Genomic DNA, 17,850 nt, shown 5'->3' with positions numbered 1-17,850 from the left:
ATGTCCTGACTGCTGGACCTACAGTTTAATTTTTAATACTTGTAGTATAAAAAGCACAATGAAACTTCTGCTCTGCTGTCAGAGGGCTAAAGATACGCTTCCAAGGGTGCTTTGACTAGAATGAAGGGGATGGTCAGAGAGTACAGCAGGACAGAAGGGTTTGTCTGCTTTCTCTGAACAAGTTCTTGTATAGAGAGTGTCTCAACTCTTCTAGGAAGGACTGTATCTCTGTCCCTGGTGGAGCCCTGGGTAGAATCATGCTCAGTCCCCCTGCACGTACCAAGGTGACATTTAGCTGCCTGCTGCAAGTGCCTCTCTGCAAACACAGTTTGTTTTATTCCCCACAGGTTTTGGATTACCTGTTTGCACATGGACAGCTTTGTGAGAAGGGCTTTGATCCACTTCTTGTTGAAGCAGCTTTGGAAATGCACCAGTGTTCAGAGGAGAAGGTAAGAATGCAATGTGTGCAGAAACAGAAAAATGTGCCATGGCAGGGAATTCCAGCAGTAGTTACTCTGGCTGATGTAATTCTGGCTTTCATGGTAATGCTGCCTTGTTTCCAAAACTAACTGCCAAAAGATATCTTTGTGCTGATAAAGCTAAAAATTGTTAGAGCATTAGAATTTGACTGTGCCGTTCTGTTAGTCTCATTTGCATCCCTTTTTATGGGGACAGAATTTTTTTAAAGACCCTGCTTATTGTGGTCATACTATTTTGAATGCCCAGAGTTTGTTGTGGGTGAGATGCTTGATTACAGATACAGTTACCTTCAGCAGCAGCCAATTCTCTTTCAAACCTTGCCAGCCTGCCATGACCATGAATTTTCTCCCTTGTACAAATGTATCTATCTGCCTGGCTGCTCAGCAATTTGGGTTAGGGCTTGCTCTGGAAGAAGATAGAAAATGCATGTTTTGGGGTCTGCTTCATTGTCTGGCTGCTTTACCAGCACCAAAGGTACAGCAGGAGTGGGTAGCAAGGGCAGAGGATAGGAAGATCTTTTCAAGTCTTCCAGTCTATTATGTGACAGGTTATTACATGAAGTCTTTAGAGATGCAGCCCAACCCCCTCAAATATAGATATGCCTTCCTGCCTTTCTTGGACAAGTGATAATCTTGTAAACAGAGCAATAGCAGTGTGAGGATGGAAGGCAACTGAGATTGAGAAACCCATTTGCTATTGGCTTAGCCCCAGAATTAGAAATGGCTCATCTTCTGATTGCCCATTTCAACCTGCTTGCTTGTTTGGGATTTTTCTTTCCCCTGGAGTGGAGCAGATTAACTGTAAATGGCAATAGGTTCATAAAAGTGATCAGCTGACTCATGTCTTGCTATTTAGTTTTTCAAAGCTCAGGGAGGATTCAGTTTGTTGGAAGTATCATATGTACTCAGTGGGGTTTGTGCTAATCCCCTGTTTGTCCTAGATCTGAGAAGCCAGTTGATAGCAAGGGCTACTGCATTGTTCCCAAAATCCAAGTGACTTTAAAAAAAAATTTAGGTGGAGCAGATGCTGCTGGATGGGGCAGCTGGGTGCCACTAATCAGCATTTTTGGGAACCCATGTTGGGCCAGGCTGATAAATATCCGTCTGTGAGAGAGACACCCCTGTAGACTGATTTTTGGTGCCCTGGTTGAAGAGGGTTTTGAAAGTGAAGGATGGCAAACAGAGGGGTCTGAAGGTCCCTGTGGGCTGCTGAGCCCAGAGGTCTGGTGGCTCTTGTGTGAGCAGACATTCTGCCAACAGAGCTGGAGTGGGCTGTGCTTGGGGAGGAGGAATCCACAATCATGGCATGCCCAGCTGCTGAAGACAGGCTCTGTGCTAAACCTCCACCAAGCATTGATCCATCCGCTTCTCTCTTGCAAATAACAGGCTGTCTGTCTTTCAGATCACAGAACTTCTCCAGTTAATGAGTCAATTTAAAGAAATGGGCTTTGAACTAAAAGACATTAAGGAGGTCTTATTATTACACAACAATGACCAACACAATGCTTTGGAAGATCTAATGGCCCGTGCAGGAGCCAGCTGAAGACACATTTCTGGATTCTTGGCGTGCAACGGAGCAGAACCAGCCCTGCCACCTTTGCATCCAGTGTGACTTGCTCTCAGCAGGAAGGAGTCCAGCTTTTTGCATACAAGGGAGAGTGACTGAGCAAGCCTGCCTGCGTGCATCACTCCAGCATTTCTCTTTCCACTGAGGGCCAGCTTTCATTCTTAAATTAAATTTTAAAGTGTCCTTTCTTAAGTTTCCTTTTTCCAGCTTGGCCACAGAAAGTTGAGACTGCCCAGCCTTGACTGGAATTGTACATAGGTAGAGATGGAGTGGTTCCCCCTTCATTGTTGCACTGGAGTTGGACAGAAGAATATTAAGTTGGTTCTGAAACTAGGATGCTTTGGTTCTTTGAAGCTGCTTTCATGGTGTCTTGTCTGCTTGTACTGAATTACTTGACTGTGTCACAGTCCAGATTATCTGGTTAAATTTGACCTTTAGTGCAATGGAGTTATATTTTTTGGTTGAAAGTTAGTTTGTAACTTAGTAAAACACTGGTTCAGAAACTGTCACTATGCATAAAGACAGAACTTGTTTTGTCCTCTTGGTTTTTGTTTTTAACCCATGCATCCAACACTTCTGCCAGAAATGAGTGGTCCAGTGCTGAGTGGTAAATTCCTTTGAAGCAGGTAAGCTGTGAACTCAACCTGGACCTGCAACTTGTGTTGGTTCTTGAACCTGAAGGCAGAGAGCTGGGGCTCAGTATTTTCAATCCCCTGGGCTTGTAGGATATTTAGGACAATGCCCTGCTAGTAAGTCAGTTATCTTTTTGTTTTAAATACACAGTGTGATGCAGGAGGTTTCTTTCAAGCACTTTCTTTAAAACAAATACACTCACTGCATTAGTTCAATTTTTCACACTGCTATAGAATTACATAATAATAACATCTAGTACTACAAATCAGGTTTGGGGTTGTTTTTGATAGTTCAAAGTATTACGTTGTACATTGATCAAGTTCTAAATACATGAAATATTAGCAGTCTTGAGGAATCTCTAATTTGCTAAATATTTTGATTCTGCAGAAGAGCAACTAATAAAACCCTGAAATGTAATTCCCAGTGTCATGGTTCCCATCTCTCATGCTCTTTGGCTGTAGCAGACAAGGAACTTGGTGGATCCTGCCTGCCCAGGTGCTGCCAGCTCCTGTGGGCACATGTGAACACTGTTGGGCAGAACCAGAGGTCTCTGGGCTACAGTGGTGGAAGGTGCTGTGCTTCTCTGTGGCTTATTTTTGTTTTTTTTTTGTTTTATGTCAAAATCCCAGCTTAGGGATCCAGATTCACATTAGACCTGGAGCTGGAGCATTGGACTGCTGGAGGGCAAAACATCTCAGCTCATTGCATCAGTCTGTTTTTCAGTAGGTTTCAGCTCATCAGGACTCCAAAGGGGATGGCATTTGTCTCCATTATGTTGTTAATTTTCTATGACCAAAACATCTAATTTGGGCCCACTGTGCACTCCTGGAATTCTCTGTGGGGTTTCCAACTGTGTGAATTACACACATTTATATAAAATGATGCAAGAAAGGGATCTGCTGGCAAGTGTCTAGGAAATGTGGAGAGGGATGATGAGGAGGAGCAGGGCAGGTTGCCTTGCACATACTTCATAGTGTTAACCTTCACCATTTTCTAGTGGTGGAGCTGAAATAAAGCTTGTCTAAAAAGGACATTCAACAGGTGGTGGGGCAGCAGCTGCTGCCTCTGTGAGTGCAGGTAATGCTCAGCTTTTCTTCCTTCCCAGGTGATAAATGCAACAGTGAAGTGAGGAAATGGGGTTCTTGATTAATTGGAAAACCTTGAAAACAAAATTCAAACTGTTTTACTGTCACTGCTGAGAGGATTCAGTTGTGTTGCTTGTTCTGGTTTTCTCAGAATTGCTACCCCAGTGAGTCCCTGTCTGGTACCAGACAGTCCTGAAGGGGTAAGAACTCTGCCAACAAAGAAACAACTATTTAGACCAAACCTCTAATAAAATAATATCTGATTGATTGTATTAGTGTGCGTTGTTTTTTCACAGCTCCCCTGCAAGGTCTGGCTCTTAACGCCATAGAATAACAACTTTGCTTTCAGAGCTCTTGTGAAGGTGAGAGCAGGGAGGTGAAGATGGGAAGTGGCACCTGTGAAGATGCAAGGTCTTATTTCAGAGAGCTGTGCCTACCCGGGCCTACCCTGGTGACACTACTCTTGCTTTGGCAGGGACATTTCTGGATTAAAATTGTTGGGTGGCCGAAGGCATGAAGTGTATTCCTGCGTTGGCATCTCAGAGAAGAAAATGCCAAAGTGAGGGGATTAAGGGAGTGGCTTAGAGAAGAGGAATTGCTGAATGAATATGTAACGAGACCCAGTGTGACCAGAATTCAATGTTCAGAGTGCTTTGCTGCACTTGTTAATCTGGTACTGTTCTGTCCAGGCACAGTTCATTGTGGGTGTGGGGAGGTCCTGCTGGCTGAAGCAAGGCTGGGCTCTGCCCTGCTGCTGGCTGTTGAGATTGGCTGCACCCCTGGTCACACCTCAGAGCTTTTCCTTAGGCTGTCAGGTCACATTGATTTATGTCCCTCCTGTGCGTTTTTCACAGGTTCTGTCGGAAGGCTGTGTGCCTTGGTGAGAAGTGTAGAGGCAGAACCTAAACGGGTGTTTGTGCTTTCAACAAGAGCATCTTTGAGCTGCCTCCTGCTGGTTCTGGACAGCAGCAGCCTGGAAATGGCTCTGATACTGCAGAGCCATCCTTTACCCCCGTGGCAGCTGAGGGCTCCTGATCCTGCAGAGGTAGCCACTGCTGCCCCAGTGCCCGAGGGCGTTTTCTAAATGGCTTGTGACTTCTGCCCCAAATTGCTGGAGCAAGAACCTGTGTCAACAGCTTTCTATGTCTGCTCTCCAGGCCAGGAAGGGTCATTCGGGTGGGTCAGGGCTTCTGAAACTCTCCACCCTAACAAGCCCTGTGAGAAGGGAAGCTTATACAGATTTCCAGCCCCACTTAGTCTTTTGCAGTTAATCAAATGGGCATTTTGATTGTGTTCACCCAAAATTATTTTTACCTGAGTTCTGTAGCAGATTGAATTTTATTTTAAATTCTGTCAACTATTGAAATAAAGTATTAAGCTTCTGCTAATAAGCATTAATAGTCATTGTTGCATCTGCAAATAAAAGTGAATCCCTTTTAGTTCTATGTTTAATTGATTGTACATGGCCAAGCTCTCTCAATCTCTTTGATTGCCTTTATGACACTTTAACACATATTCATCAAGTTGAAGTGAAAGCCTTTTGCAGCAGTTGTCAGAAATACCAAACAGTAGGAAGGGGATGACACTTAAAATGTTCATTTAGCACATTTTTGCACAAAAATTAAAGCAACTAGGTAATAACCCTCAAAGGAGAGAGAAAAGCCATTACCAGAATTATCATTTCTGACAACAGTGTGATAGTTTCTATTGCATAGGAGGATACCATTGTTGGTAACTTTGGGGTGTGCAGCACTTCAGGCATGTCCATGTTATTGCTAAGGATCAGCTGATTTTCACAGCCAGGTGCTTTATTTCTTTATTTTGGTCAAGTCTCACCTTCAGTCAAAAAAATAAAATTTGGAGAATAAACATAATAAAATATATTTAAGAAGGTATAGTCATGTGGATTGGCTGGATAACCCCCTTACGAAAAAGATTGTATCAGACCTCCCTTGGAAAATTGTGTGTGTGGTTGTTTTGATTATTTGTTGTTTCTCAGTGGATACCAAGAAACTCCTGGCTGTTCCTCAAGGGAGCAAATAGTTCCTGCTCTGGGAATCAGTGCTGGGGCTCAGATCTGCCAGAGACTTGCTTTTATTCACAACTGGCTCCCATCTGGCAGCTGACTTAACTCTTCTCTGCTTGCAAAAATTTTTGGTCACTCATCCCAATTGTGCCTGCAGATACTGAGGTTAGGACCTGGCACTGTGGGTTGTGCAAATGATCCTTGAGTGTTGTTTAGGAATATCCAGCTTCTGTAAGACGCTCAAAAAGCCTGTGAACATACTTTGCTCACGTGCTTTTTAAAAACCTGAAAGAGCAATTAACCAATACTCATCTCCCAAATGTGACAGTACGTGGAGGGAAAATTTTCCTCCTTCACACTGTTTCTGATTTGGCATCATATTTTCCTGTGACCTGTGCACACATCCTACAGTCTGACCTTTTCCTTGGTTCCAAACAGACTTGCCAAACTCCTCAGCTGTTCCTGACAGCAGTGTTTGCTGCATGCTCACTGAGAATGTGCTGGGGAAACTAAGTGCCTGCATCAGATTTATGCTGTCAGGAAGGCTACCCAGCTGCCTCGTACTCCCCTCACCTTACGCACAGGAAAGCCCTCCCTGGCCCCAGGAAGAGGAGAGAATTGCTGGTTTTAAGCACTTGTTCCTCCCTGTGTGGTTTTAGCAGAGTGCTGATGTCCCACTGCTTTACAGCTCTCCGGTGGCTGTCGGGCACCACTGCTCTGTGCTATGCAGAAATGGCATCCAGTCTTGCTCCTGGATGCCTCATCTGTCTGGGTGAGTGAGGGAGGCTTCTAACCCAGATTCAGGTGTGATTTGCTGCTGGCCTGTGACCAGGACACAGGAACCGTTTTGAGAGCTATCACCTCAGAACCAGAGAAACTCTGCTCTCTGCTCCACAGAGAAATCCAGTCTCAGTTGCAAGATGGAGACTAACCAGTGCTAAAAACAACCCAACAGTCAGGGCAGTGATATGGGATTTGCTTCTGTTCCCCAGGCCTATGCTGGGTGACATTCCTGGGAGTGTCTGCACCAAATATGCATTACAGAGTGTCACTGCAATTACTGTCCTGCTGCTCAGGCAGGCAGCAAAACCCACAGCTGGTCAGACAGCAGTGCTTCATTCTCCTTGGCATTTCTGGCTACTGAGCAGGCTTTGAATGAGCTACCACAGGCATTACTGAGGAGACACAGAGACAGATGAATGTGCTGCGACAGCTCTAATTTTGGAGTGGGAGTGCTCACACAGTGCGTTGTCAGCGAGCACGTCTCAAGGTCACTTGTGCCGTCAAAGCAAGTGGACTGGCTTTGTGGATCAGATGTGATGCATGCAGCACCAGAGCTTCTGCAGGGCTCCAACTGATGGATCCCTAGCCTTGATTCAAATACCAGTTTCACAAAACAATGCTGTCAGCAGCTTCTGGAAGCCCAGTGCCTCCAAGCAGATCCCCTTTTCATGTGAGAAATCTGTTCAGCTCTGCTCAGTGCAGGCATTAGACGAGGTATGCAGCAGGTACAGCTGCTGGTGTCTTCCTCTGGGCAGCAGCATGAAACCCATGTGCTTATTAATGTGCCAGATGGAATCTTTGGTATGAAATCCCTGCTAAAATGCTCCTTACCCATAACTTAAAGCCACCTCCTTCCAGGAGCTCTGAAGAGTTCATCCCAAGAACTAATTCAATAATAGGCTTCCTCCCTCTGAAACTGACAGCACTTCACACCCTGCCTTGACTTCCAAATACTTAAGATGCAGTCATGTTAGTATAACAACCACTGGATCCTCTCTTTCCTGGCTTCTGTTTGCAAAGTATAGCAGCTTTTCTGGGTAGCTTTTGAGCATTTCTGTTCAGACCTGTATCTGGCTTCAAAGTGTTTCCCTTACATGGCAACACAGAATTGCCTTTAACATGTGAGAAACTGCTATGATATGTGAACATGACTTTTCTGCTGCTTGGTGAGATATTTAAGGCTGCTGAATTGTTACTGTTCAAAACGTGGCTTACTGTTACTAATGAAATACAAAGTTTATGGTGCTAATTAGTCATCTCTCATTTACTCAGAATATTCTGCATTCTTGTATAAAACACATACTAGTCACAAACTTCAAACCAAAAGCTATCCCCTACCACCCACACTCTGCAGCACCAACTGCAACAAAGTGCTGGCTGAGGTTTCCTGTAGCTGCTCCAGTGCATGTGGAAGCAAAGAAGGTCTAAACTCGTGGAGGTGTTTGCAGTGATGTGTCAGTGCCAGGGGAGGATAAACAGAGCTGAAGCTGGGCTCGCATCGCTTGGACACACTTTAACTTCAGTACCAAGATTTCATCCAGCATGGTCATGAAATTCTGAAAATCCTGGTAAGGAAGGCACAAGGAAACAGTAGGGAACAGTATCAGCAGGTTGGAGAAAATCAGCGTGTTTTTAACACTGCAGCAGAACAAAAAAACATTCTGCAGACTAGTAGATTAAATCAGCATTTCCTTATTAAAGTCACAGCCCTCACAGAAAAAGGTCAGTGCCTCTAAATACCTCTAGATTCATTGCTCTGGTAGTTTTATCTGTTGGTGAAATTACAGTTCATATAGTGGCTTAAAAATAAAAATGTATAAAGCAGCCCTTGTCTCTCTTCTACTCTGGTTAGCTTTTCAAAGTTTTGGTACCGGAACTGGTCACCCAGTTTTGCCATGTACTGAACTCTGTTCCTGACACCTCTCATGTTGGATTTATCAATTATGAAAATAAATGGTGAGTTAGGCCACTACAGATCAGATATAATAGCCCAGTCTTGAGAGATGCAAGGGATTTATTTCCCATCAGGCCATGGGGCCATGGCTGCAGGTCTGCCACGAGCAATACCAGCACTGTATCCAGCCTCAGCCCAGAGAACTCTACCTTCCGTAGCCACATGGATAAAAACCCATATGGAACTGTGATTAAAACTGAAACAGAGTTTTAATCCTTTTTAAAGTAGGGCTTGTATTAATAAGGTAGCACTTGGATGTGCTCTGCTCTCCAGCTGAGAGTAGTTTGGTGCCTTTGTTCACAGGTCTGCGCCTGAAAAACTGGGAGGTGTCAGCATCCCCAGGGCTGGGAAATTGAGTTGCTGGGCATGAAAATCAATCACACAAAAGCTTATTTGGCAGTACTCCAGCCATATCTCTGTCCTGCAGGGAAATCAGGACAGTGATGAAGACTAGCCCAGCTGCTGTGGCATATTTTTCTTAAGCACTCTAAATATTGCTTTGTTAAGTGTGTGGCTGGTCTTGGCAGCAGCTTCTCCTGAGGCCAAAGTTTCATGGCTGGAGAAGTTGAAACCATCTGAAAATGGAAGGAGAGAAGCTGTGCATGAAGCCCAAGCACATTTCCTTAACCAAAAAAGGTCATGCTATGAAATAAAACTACAGGGTGTGTTACTCACACACTGCTGGGAGGCCTGGCAAGGCAAGCTCGTCAGAATTTTGCTAGTCAGAAAATTATCACTTGCTGTAGGGGGCAAATAAATGGAGGGGGAGAGAGCTAGTATCCAGCGATTAACACACTTATGAAGAACAATCTCAGGAGATTTAAAAAATGAAGATGAAAGATAGCTTTGCTTCACTGCATTGTCTGCCACAAAACTAATATAGTTTATGTCTCCTGTGCTGCTTTGTGAACTGTATATTATCTGTAAAACAGTATATGCAGCTTGAAATCACAGTGAATGAGGCACATGGTGGTCCCACTCCAAAGTGCCTAAGGGAAGAGTCCCTGTACTTCAGATCTGAACTGTGACAGGAATTGAAATGGTTTGATAATGCTACGCAGCAATGGAGCTTGGCTTCATTGGGAAGGTGAGGGAACTGGGAAGACAGGAGTTCTCACTGGAAAATGTTCATAGTCTGTATTTTCTCATAGCTGTGACATGCATCTCTTGGGATGCAGAAGAAACAGAGAACTGGGATTGCCTAGCTAGCAGTGGGGCGATGCAAGTGACAGATTTTAGGTCTAGAGTACACCTCTGTCATCTGAGGCAAAGACAAGCCAAGAAACACTTGAGTACCAAAGCCAAGAGCATGTGAGGCAGAAGCCACAGTGGTCAAAACACTGGAGTAAGCAAGACTCAGGTTGTTGGCACACCTGCAGTGTGATAGGCAGAGGGAAGAGCCAAATGCCACCAGTGTCCTGCCCGAGGGGTGTGCTCTGTTCTGTGATACTGGCTTACTTGTCCCGGGCTGCGAGAACTAAACCCTCACAGGAACACATGGCCTGTCTGCTACGTTGAGCCTCATGATGCAAGATAAGGGAAGGCTCTGCTATCAGAGATGAGACTCCAGGGCTGGCCCATCCATCTCCTGCTCCCCGATGTCCTGCCAGTGTGAAGACTGGCAGACACAACAGGCACTGAAAATGAGAGGCCTTTTCCAGGACTAAGACAGGCCTTGGAGAAGGGGTTGACCTGACAAGGAACATCACATCACCTATTCAAGTTAACAATCTCTAAGATTAATTTACACAGGTTCAATGGGCACCAAAACCATCATCTGAAACACTTACCATTGCTGACATCTGATTTATCAAGCACTCCTCTTTGAAGCACAGACATGCCATTTCATCCAGCTGCTGCTGATGAGCACGAATTACAATCTGCCTGATTAACAAAAAACACACACTGGTTACACAGCCTGTAGTGTAATCACTGCTTGTAATCACAGGTGGCCTCAGTAAACCTTCAATAAGAGGAAAACCCAGAGGAAGCCTTGCTGTCCTGTGTCCCTGGCATTCAGGAAGGGCACACCTGTGCTCTGTGAAGTGCAATGGACTGCACTGGTTTGGGCTTCAGGATGAACTGGTGACTGAGGGCTGCTCACAGAGGAGTGACCACAGCCGGTTCTTAGCTCAGACAGCACACAACTGCTTTTCACTGTAGAGAATCAAGGTACACAACAATTGTCTAATTAATTGGTGAAATCACTTATAACCATGAGTCAGTAAGTAATTTCAGTGAAAAACAGGCCAAGCAGGAATGCAGTGCTGTTGTTGCACTCTGAGCAAGTTTCACTGACCAACAATGTATTTTCAGTCAAGGGAATGCAGTCCAGTCCCTAAGAGTTGACAATGGCAGCTCAGAATACTCAGGAGCTTTACATCTACACTCTCAGTGACTGCCCAGCTGCTCTTGCAGCTTTTATTTTCATTGATGGAACAGCTATAACCCAATCCTTGATGGAAAGTTTTGAAATATTTTATACACTTTGCAGCTTATAGTAAGCCAAATAATTACTACGGTTTGTATTATAATATTTATTCCTCTAGCATTATCCTAGAAGCTCTAATAGAAAAATTTGCTTCCTGTGAGATTTTAAAATATCACTAAATAATAAGCAACCACATATTTTTAAGATAATTACTATAAATTAATCTTATTTAATAGAGCAATTAACAATTGGTTTTTGAAGTACATATAAGAATGACATACAAATAAAGGCAAATGTGTTACATGTCCAGAATTTCTAAGCTTCACTACAGACTTCATGATGAACAAGACTTACTGTGCCTTTTCTAAGGCTTCCCTCTGCCATTTCTCCATCTCTGATGCAGGACTTGGAGAGCTGCTGCTGGACATGTGTGAGGGGCACTTTGCATTTGCTATTGGCTTATTATCTTTGGTTGCAAATCCTGCATCTGCAGCAAAAGTGTCTTGTGCAAAAATACTCTGCTTTAACTTGGTTTTTAGCAATCCTGTTTCCTCATTGCTGAACAATGACTTGGAAGGGTCTTCAGAATGGATGAGGTCCTCATTCTTCAGTCCTGGCTTGGGCTGCAGCAGAAGGCTGCTCTCCCGAGATGGGGACTGGGCTGCATAGCTCATTTCAGGTATTTCAGCATTTATTTCCTCAGCACGGTGCCCTTGACTTGAGTTAGACTTTCCTGAATTACCAGCATTGTTATGCTGATTAACATCAGCGCCACACCGTCTGCCTCCCGAGTGTTCTCTGCAGGGGGAGTCACTGCAAAGCCCCCCACTCTCTCTCTCCAGCCTGGGGACCGAGGATCCAGTTGTGGATCCAGCTGTGGACGCAGCTGCGGATGTTTCCATCGGGCCATGCCCACCAAACAAACTGCGTCGGACTCCCTGCTTGGAGGAAGCCGGTCCCAGGCGGCAGCAGCACGGCTTCACACGGCCGCAGGCGTGCAGGAGCCGCTTGGGCGAGGCTTGAGGGGAGCCCAGCAGGGCACAGAGCCTTCCCCCGTGGCGGGGCTGCTCCCCCAGCTCCAGCATGCTGTCGGTCAGGGACCTGCTCCTGGTGCACTGCCAGCCCTCCTCCTCAAACCTGCTCTGGGCGCCACCGTCCGGCACCTGCTTCTCGCGGGGTGGCTTCTCTAGGCTGGAAGACGCTTTCTCTGTTTTGGTTGTGTCCTCACCATCAAGAGGGGACAGCAGGAGAGGGGCCATGAGCTCGGAAGTGAATTCTGAGGAACAACTGGAAGAAACAGAGTGGCTAACTCTATTTTTTCGAGTTTTCCATTGTACACCTCCTGCAAGGGCAGCCTTTTTATCCAAAGGGGATTCTTCCTTCTCCTCATGCTGGAGATCAATCTCTTCGCACTCTGGAGGTCCTGATTTCAATACAGGAGATATATATGGGTTTGAAGCATCCTTTTCTGATATTGAAGTGGCTTCACTGGAGTAAACAAGACATCTGGGTTTGGACTTGTACTCTTTGTGATCAGATAGAAAATCCTTGTCATTTCTCCAACTGCAAGCAGGATCTTCCTGCAGGCAGTATGGTTTTTCTGCAGTATTGCTTGGAGAGGATTCAACATCTAAGTCATAGCTCCAGTCTGCAGGAGTATCACTGCAGCCTGCATTTTTAATGGATTCCTCTGCCTTTGGGCTACCCTCACTACAATCCAATCCATGATCTTGCATGGCTATTGCATATTTAAAAAATAAATCCTGTCGCTTTTGGCCTTTTTGCTCTTCTTCGGTTCCTTCTTCTCTTTCATGAAGGAAAAATGAATGTTGACTGCATTTGTTGGTACTTCCTCTCTTCACGCTCTTTTGACTACAGACAGGTGAGAAAGAATCTTCACTGAAATCACTGTCATCCAGATCTTCCAGCTGCATCCCCTCTTTGTTCTGCACTTCAGTTGGAGAAAGGCTCAGCTCCTGTTTCACTTGAATCTCCTCAGGCTTGTACTGCATTAAAAACCTCTCAAGGGGTTGATAGTTCAATTTTTGCTTTAGAATAGGCGGCTGCTGAAACTGCTGGTGAAAAAGACGTAAATGCTCTTCCCTTTCCTTCTGAAATGGAGGCAGATATGCCCAGGGTTCAACAGACTGTTTAGCAAAAGTATTTCCCCATTCCTGTTCACTGTCGGAGGGCAGACTTCCATCTCCAAAAGAATTGTCATCTCTAGGAGCAAGCTGTTTCTGAACAGGTTGCACTGTCTGGACTTTCAGGCACTGGACAGGTGTTCTGTTTTGCATATACTTGTCGTGCTGGTCACTCTCCTTTGTTTCTGCTGAGGCAATGAAATCCTTCATCGAGGGGCTCTTTTCGGAGTGGGGAGATAGATCATCATTTTTCTTCCTTAGCGGATGTGTTATCCGTAGAACTCCCTTAACTGGGGTGGTGTGGTGGAAGCAGGGAGTGCTGGTATTTCCTTTGTAGGCATGTCCCTTGCCAATTCCCTTGGGGGTTGAGGTAAGAGGGACACCATGTGGCTGGAGTGCTCCAAGATATGCCTTTGGTTTTGTAACACCTGAGGGATGCTGAAGGCCTAGCTTCACTTTTTTTGGAGAGCTCTTTTCCCCAGGTGGCAAAGAGGGAGTGCTTTGGACACGTTTTGGAGATATATTTCTAGCTCTGCGACGCCTTTTTGTGACAGGGGTAGAACATCTAATCCCTTTCTTCAGCTCTTTGACCCTGTAAAAAAGAGGATGGATTTATAAGACGTCAAGCTTTCAGATAAATAACAGCATCTTCAGAATTAATCAATGCTTTCACATACTAAGACCAAATATTGAATTCATGGTTTGCTTTCTGTCTGTGATCTTCACAGGTATCAAAATCTCCCTGCCAAAATGCCTGGACTTTTGGAAAAATCTATAGCAATCTTTTTAAGTGCTTCCTTGAGCAGTGCATAATGGGTCAAGTGCACAGAAATGGCCTCAGTTTCAGTGCAAGGGGTGGCATTTCCACATGTCACAATGCAGCAGAACAAGCTGGTATTCTCCACAGCACATCACGCAGTCCCACAAGGCTCGAAAGAGTTTTGGAGTGGTTGCAGTGGGGGTCCTTAGCTCAGGTGATGTGCACAGGGCTGCACTATTACTGGATCAGACTCAGCAGAAGAGCTGATTAACTGGTATCACCCTTTCCCCTACCTTCCTGACCCTCAGCTGTTCCCTTTGCTCTTCTTGCCCCTTAAGTTATCTCTTGTCCTTTTAAGACCAGCATTGCACAGCCTGTAATTTACCTCCTGTTCTGTAGGAGGGATGGTGAAGGACTTGCACACATTCTAAGTAGACCCACAGTACAAAACTAAACCAAAACTATTGATTGCTGAGGTCAGTAATCCTGCAGTTACTGGGCATACAGTGATATTTTCATCACTAAAGGTGGTCATCAGAAAGTATTTACAAGACCCAAAAAACTTTAAGAGTTGGAATAGGTAACTGTTTTATTAGCTTTGTAAATATTCTGTTTCTTGCCTAAATCAATATTTTCAATACAACTAAAAAAATGTAATGGAAAACATCATGCATTGCTTTTTACTTTGTGATTTTCACCATGGCAAGACTGAGTTTCATCTCCTACCTGTCAGCATATCGCAGAGTGTTCAGGGTGTGCTCTGTAGCTACGTGGCTCGGTGAAATATTTGCTATCATACATGTCTTAGAATTGCCAATGAAAGAGTCCTTTAGCACCTAGGGTTCAAAGGAAATAAAATTGGATTCTTAGAAATTCATGTCCCTTGCACTTCCTGTAAATTAGCAATATCTACAGAAGAAATTCAACACGAGGTACTGTCTTTTTTTTTTTTTTTTAATAAAGGTAGTCCTCTTGTCTCCGTTTTTCTTGCCTTTATTTGTTTACCGTTTAAAATGAATACAAGTATTAATTAGGGCTCTAAACAAGTCCTTGTTCCAGATACCTCAAGGGTGCCCATATGGTTTGAGGAATAAAGATGTTGCAGCTGAAGTCAAGAAATATTGATGAAAGCTTTTAGGACACTGGGATAAATGAATAGAAGATGCAAGACTGGTTTCAGATTGGAGGGAGATGGACGGTAATTCTGTATGAATCTGGAAGGTGGTGTTTGGGGCTTTTTTTTTGTTTCAGTTTTTGGCTTGTTTCTTTTTTGTACCATGCCAGTCCCCATTGTTGGCTGGAGGAAATTGGCAGTCGGCTTTAATTTTGTGATTACCTTTAAAATTAAAATTTACAAAAGCTATGCATTTCCCTTCTTCTGCAAGAGAGGAAGCACTTACTGAACTATGCCATCTATTTATTTATTTATTTATTGATTTGCTTATTTTTGTCCTTAGCAGAGAAACCTCTCCTTTTGCCTTTCTGCTCATTTTACCTGAGTTAATTTGCTTTGTCGGAAAGGAGTATGTGTGTGCTCCTGATCCAATGCCCGAATGCATTCCTTCAGCTACCAAAAGAAAGAAAAAACAGAAGGGAAAAATAGATCAGTCATGCACTGGCAAGGAACTGAACCGTATCAAACCAAACCTAACCAGGTCTTATGTCACCTTAGACCCCTACTGTGTGTTGTCCCTTGCAAGGTCAATTTGTGCCCTGCCTAATGACTCCATGGGCTACACCAAATGCAAGGAGCTGGGTAAGAACACACCTTTAGCACACACAGAGCTCCACAGAGCTGCTGCCTGCACATCTAGCTAGTCTGAAGCCAGTTTGGGTACAGCCCAGACTCTGCTGCAGCGTGTAGGGCAGGTGCACCCAAAGGACAGAGCTTTTTGAGCTATACGTCTTTCTTTCTTCTGAAGATAGCAGATTACAGTATTGTCATGGTGATACTGCCATCAAGCATTTACAGCCTGTCTACATTCTATAAACTCTCACTGAAAATAACACTTATTTCTCACTTTTACAGCATTTTATTAAAAATTGCACCTGTAAAAAGTAAGGGATCAAACTACCATAATTCTTTAGTCTGGCTCTCATAGTTGCAGTATTTGAAAGTCTTCCACTTGAAAATAACATGAATATTCAAACCATCAGCAGACTTCAAATATCATGGGTTTAAAGGTATGAAGAGAGTGTTATGATCATTGAGGCCAGAACTAGGTTTTAAAGGCTGCAGTCTACAAAGATTTACCCAAAGATGCTTTTTTATTTAATTCAGTCACTACTTGTAGATTATCCAGGTATCTTCTTAGTTTCACACAATACCAAAAACATACAGACTCTGATTTTACAGTTTCTTTTAAAAGAGTTCCATGGGCTTACACTCAGGTTTCTCAGGAATCACAGAATTGTTTAGGCTAGAGAAGGCCTTCAAGATCAGACTTCCTTCTATTCAGGTCCCAACTCCCCAAGACACTCAGTTATTCACCAGCAAGTACTCAAGAAAGCAAGAAGTTCAGAAACACATTCACTTCACAGGCTACCTCCCAGCACAAATACTAATATTCCAGTGCAGGAAAAGTCTCTGTGTAAAAGAGCATCTACAATCCCAAAGCAGAGCAAGCCAGCTCCTATTTACAGCACACTAAGAGGTACAGTGGTGTGCACTGACTTCTGAACTGCTGGCTCATACCCAGTAACTTGTATCACCTTCAGCATCGCTTAGAGAAGCCTCCAGTCACCACTGAGCTTTGCCTGCTTGCATTAAAGGAGGTGCAAAGCTTTCTGCAGCATTTACACTTACAGGCACTTCTGCTTTATCTTAGGTGGCATTTCTCTGCTCCTTTGTCCCTCTTTGCCTGACTGTGGACACTTATAAAGACAGTTTGCCTTAGGAGTTTCTTACTGTTCCTTCCTCCCCACACATAAATTGTTAGTTTTTCTGCTTTTAAGTCCTTTACTCCTGATTCAAAAGAGAAGCCTGAGTTTAAGTGGTAAAAATAACTGGCAGGAACAGATGTGCTTTTATGAAAGAAACATGGCAATTCCAAGCCAGTATCTTTTAGAGGGGACAAAACATATATAGAATATGGGACATTTACTATATTAAACCTAACATTCTCCATGCTATGTTTACCTCTCTGGAATAAGAATGGATTAAAAATACTTAAATTTTCATAAGGGTATCTCTTCCTTCTTAAATTGCTTTTCAGTCATCAGACAAATTAAATGGAACATACTCAGTACCTTGGTTACCTTTTCCTCTTCATGGAATACATACATACATACATTATTCTGTGGTTCATGTTTATCCTAAAACACATGCTAGTAATTAAATACAAAACCTTCCCCAGACATAATAAGAGCTTACTGCCAAAAGACTTTGGTTTATTTCTGCTCCTTCCATTTTTGTTTGTCTATCCGAGTCTCTGGCATCAGCTGCCCTTTCACTGCCAGCCAAGTCAATGAATGATATCCTAGAAAAAAAAAACAAAGTTGCATTTATCTTAGGGGCTTTTTTCCCCATTTCTTCCTTTCATTAAATCAGCAGGCTGCAACACATGGCATCAGAAGAATGATTAGAAATGACTACTTTTGAACAACAAGAAATCCACTGGAAATATATGAGATACCAAAATAAGCATAGCAGCAGGAACAGTGTCAGAGCATCTTAACATTAAATAATAGAAAGTGCAGTTACATGTGATGACAATTCTCCACAGTTTAATAGATAAGCTGTGTAAAGTGCAACACACGCATCTCTCTGGATAACAACTGTGTTTGTAGTTTCCTAAGAACACGGTTAAAAGAAACTTAAAAAAGTTTATTGACTTCTCATTCCAGGTAAAAGAGACAACTGCCATGTCAAACAGGAATTCAGAACAACAGGAACAGAAATTTTCAGTATAGCAAGTAATACACTGAGCTTTCAGTTTCTTTCCACAAAACTCCATTACTCCCTTTCACATTCCCTAGCTCTGGGTGC

General features: G+C 43.7%; 2 protein-coding genes across 7 annotated transcripts in view; one reads left to right on the top strand and one right to left on the bottom strand.

The window, feature by feature from the left end:
* UBAP1 (ubiquitin associated protein 1) overlaps positions 1 to 4,036 on the top strand; it is a 33,604-nt gene extending 29,568 nt beyond the window's left edge. For all 3 annotated transcript variants that reach the window (XM_056513866.1, XM_056513868.1, XM_056513867.1), the window contains 2 exons: positions 348 to 449; positions 1,882 to 4,036. In XM_056513866.1, coding sequence (XP_056369841.1) covers positions 348 to 449; positions 1,882 to 2,022 — 243 coding nt within the window. In that variant the 3' untranslated portion in view covers positions 2,023 to 4,036. The remainder of the gene's footprint in view (positions 1 to 347; positions 450 to 1,881) is intronic.
* KIF24 (kinesin family member 24) overlaps positions 3,273 to 17,850 on the bottom strand; it is a 30,961-nt gene continuing 16,383 nt past the window's right edge. For all 4 annotated transcript variants that reach the window (XM_056513862.1, XM_056513864.1, XM_056513865.1 and 1 more), the window contains 6 exons: positions 17,236 to 17,341; positions 15,358 to 15,429; positions 14,589 to 14,698; positions 11,313 to 13,694; positions 10,318 to 10,411; positions 3,273 to 8,138 (listed from right to left, as the gene is read on the bottom strand). In XM_056513862.1, the coding sequence (XP_056369837.1) occupies positions 7,998 to 8,138; positions 10,318 to 10,411; positions 11,313 to 13,694; positions 14,589 to 14,698; positions 15,358 to 15,429; positions 17,236 to 17,341 (2,905 nt within the window). In that variant the 3' untranslated portion in view covers positions 3,273 to 7,997. The remainder of the gene's footprint in view (positions 8,139 to 10,317; positions 10,412 to 11,312; positions 13,695 to 14,588; positions 14,699 to 15,357; positions 15,430 to 17,235; positions 17,342 to 17,850) is intronic.

This window comes from Oenanthe melanoleuca, chromosome Z (genome assembly GCF_029582105.1).
Source record: "Oenanthe melanoleuca isolate GR-GAL-2019-014 chromosome Z, OMel1.0, whole genome shotgun sequence".
Classification (NCBI taxonomy): Eukaryota; Metazoa; Chordata; class Aves; order Passeriformes; family Muscicapidae; genus Oenanthe; species Oenanthe melanoleuca.
This window is presented reverse-complemented; position numbering and strand designations above follow the sequence as displayed.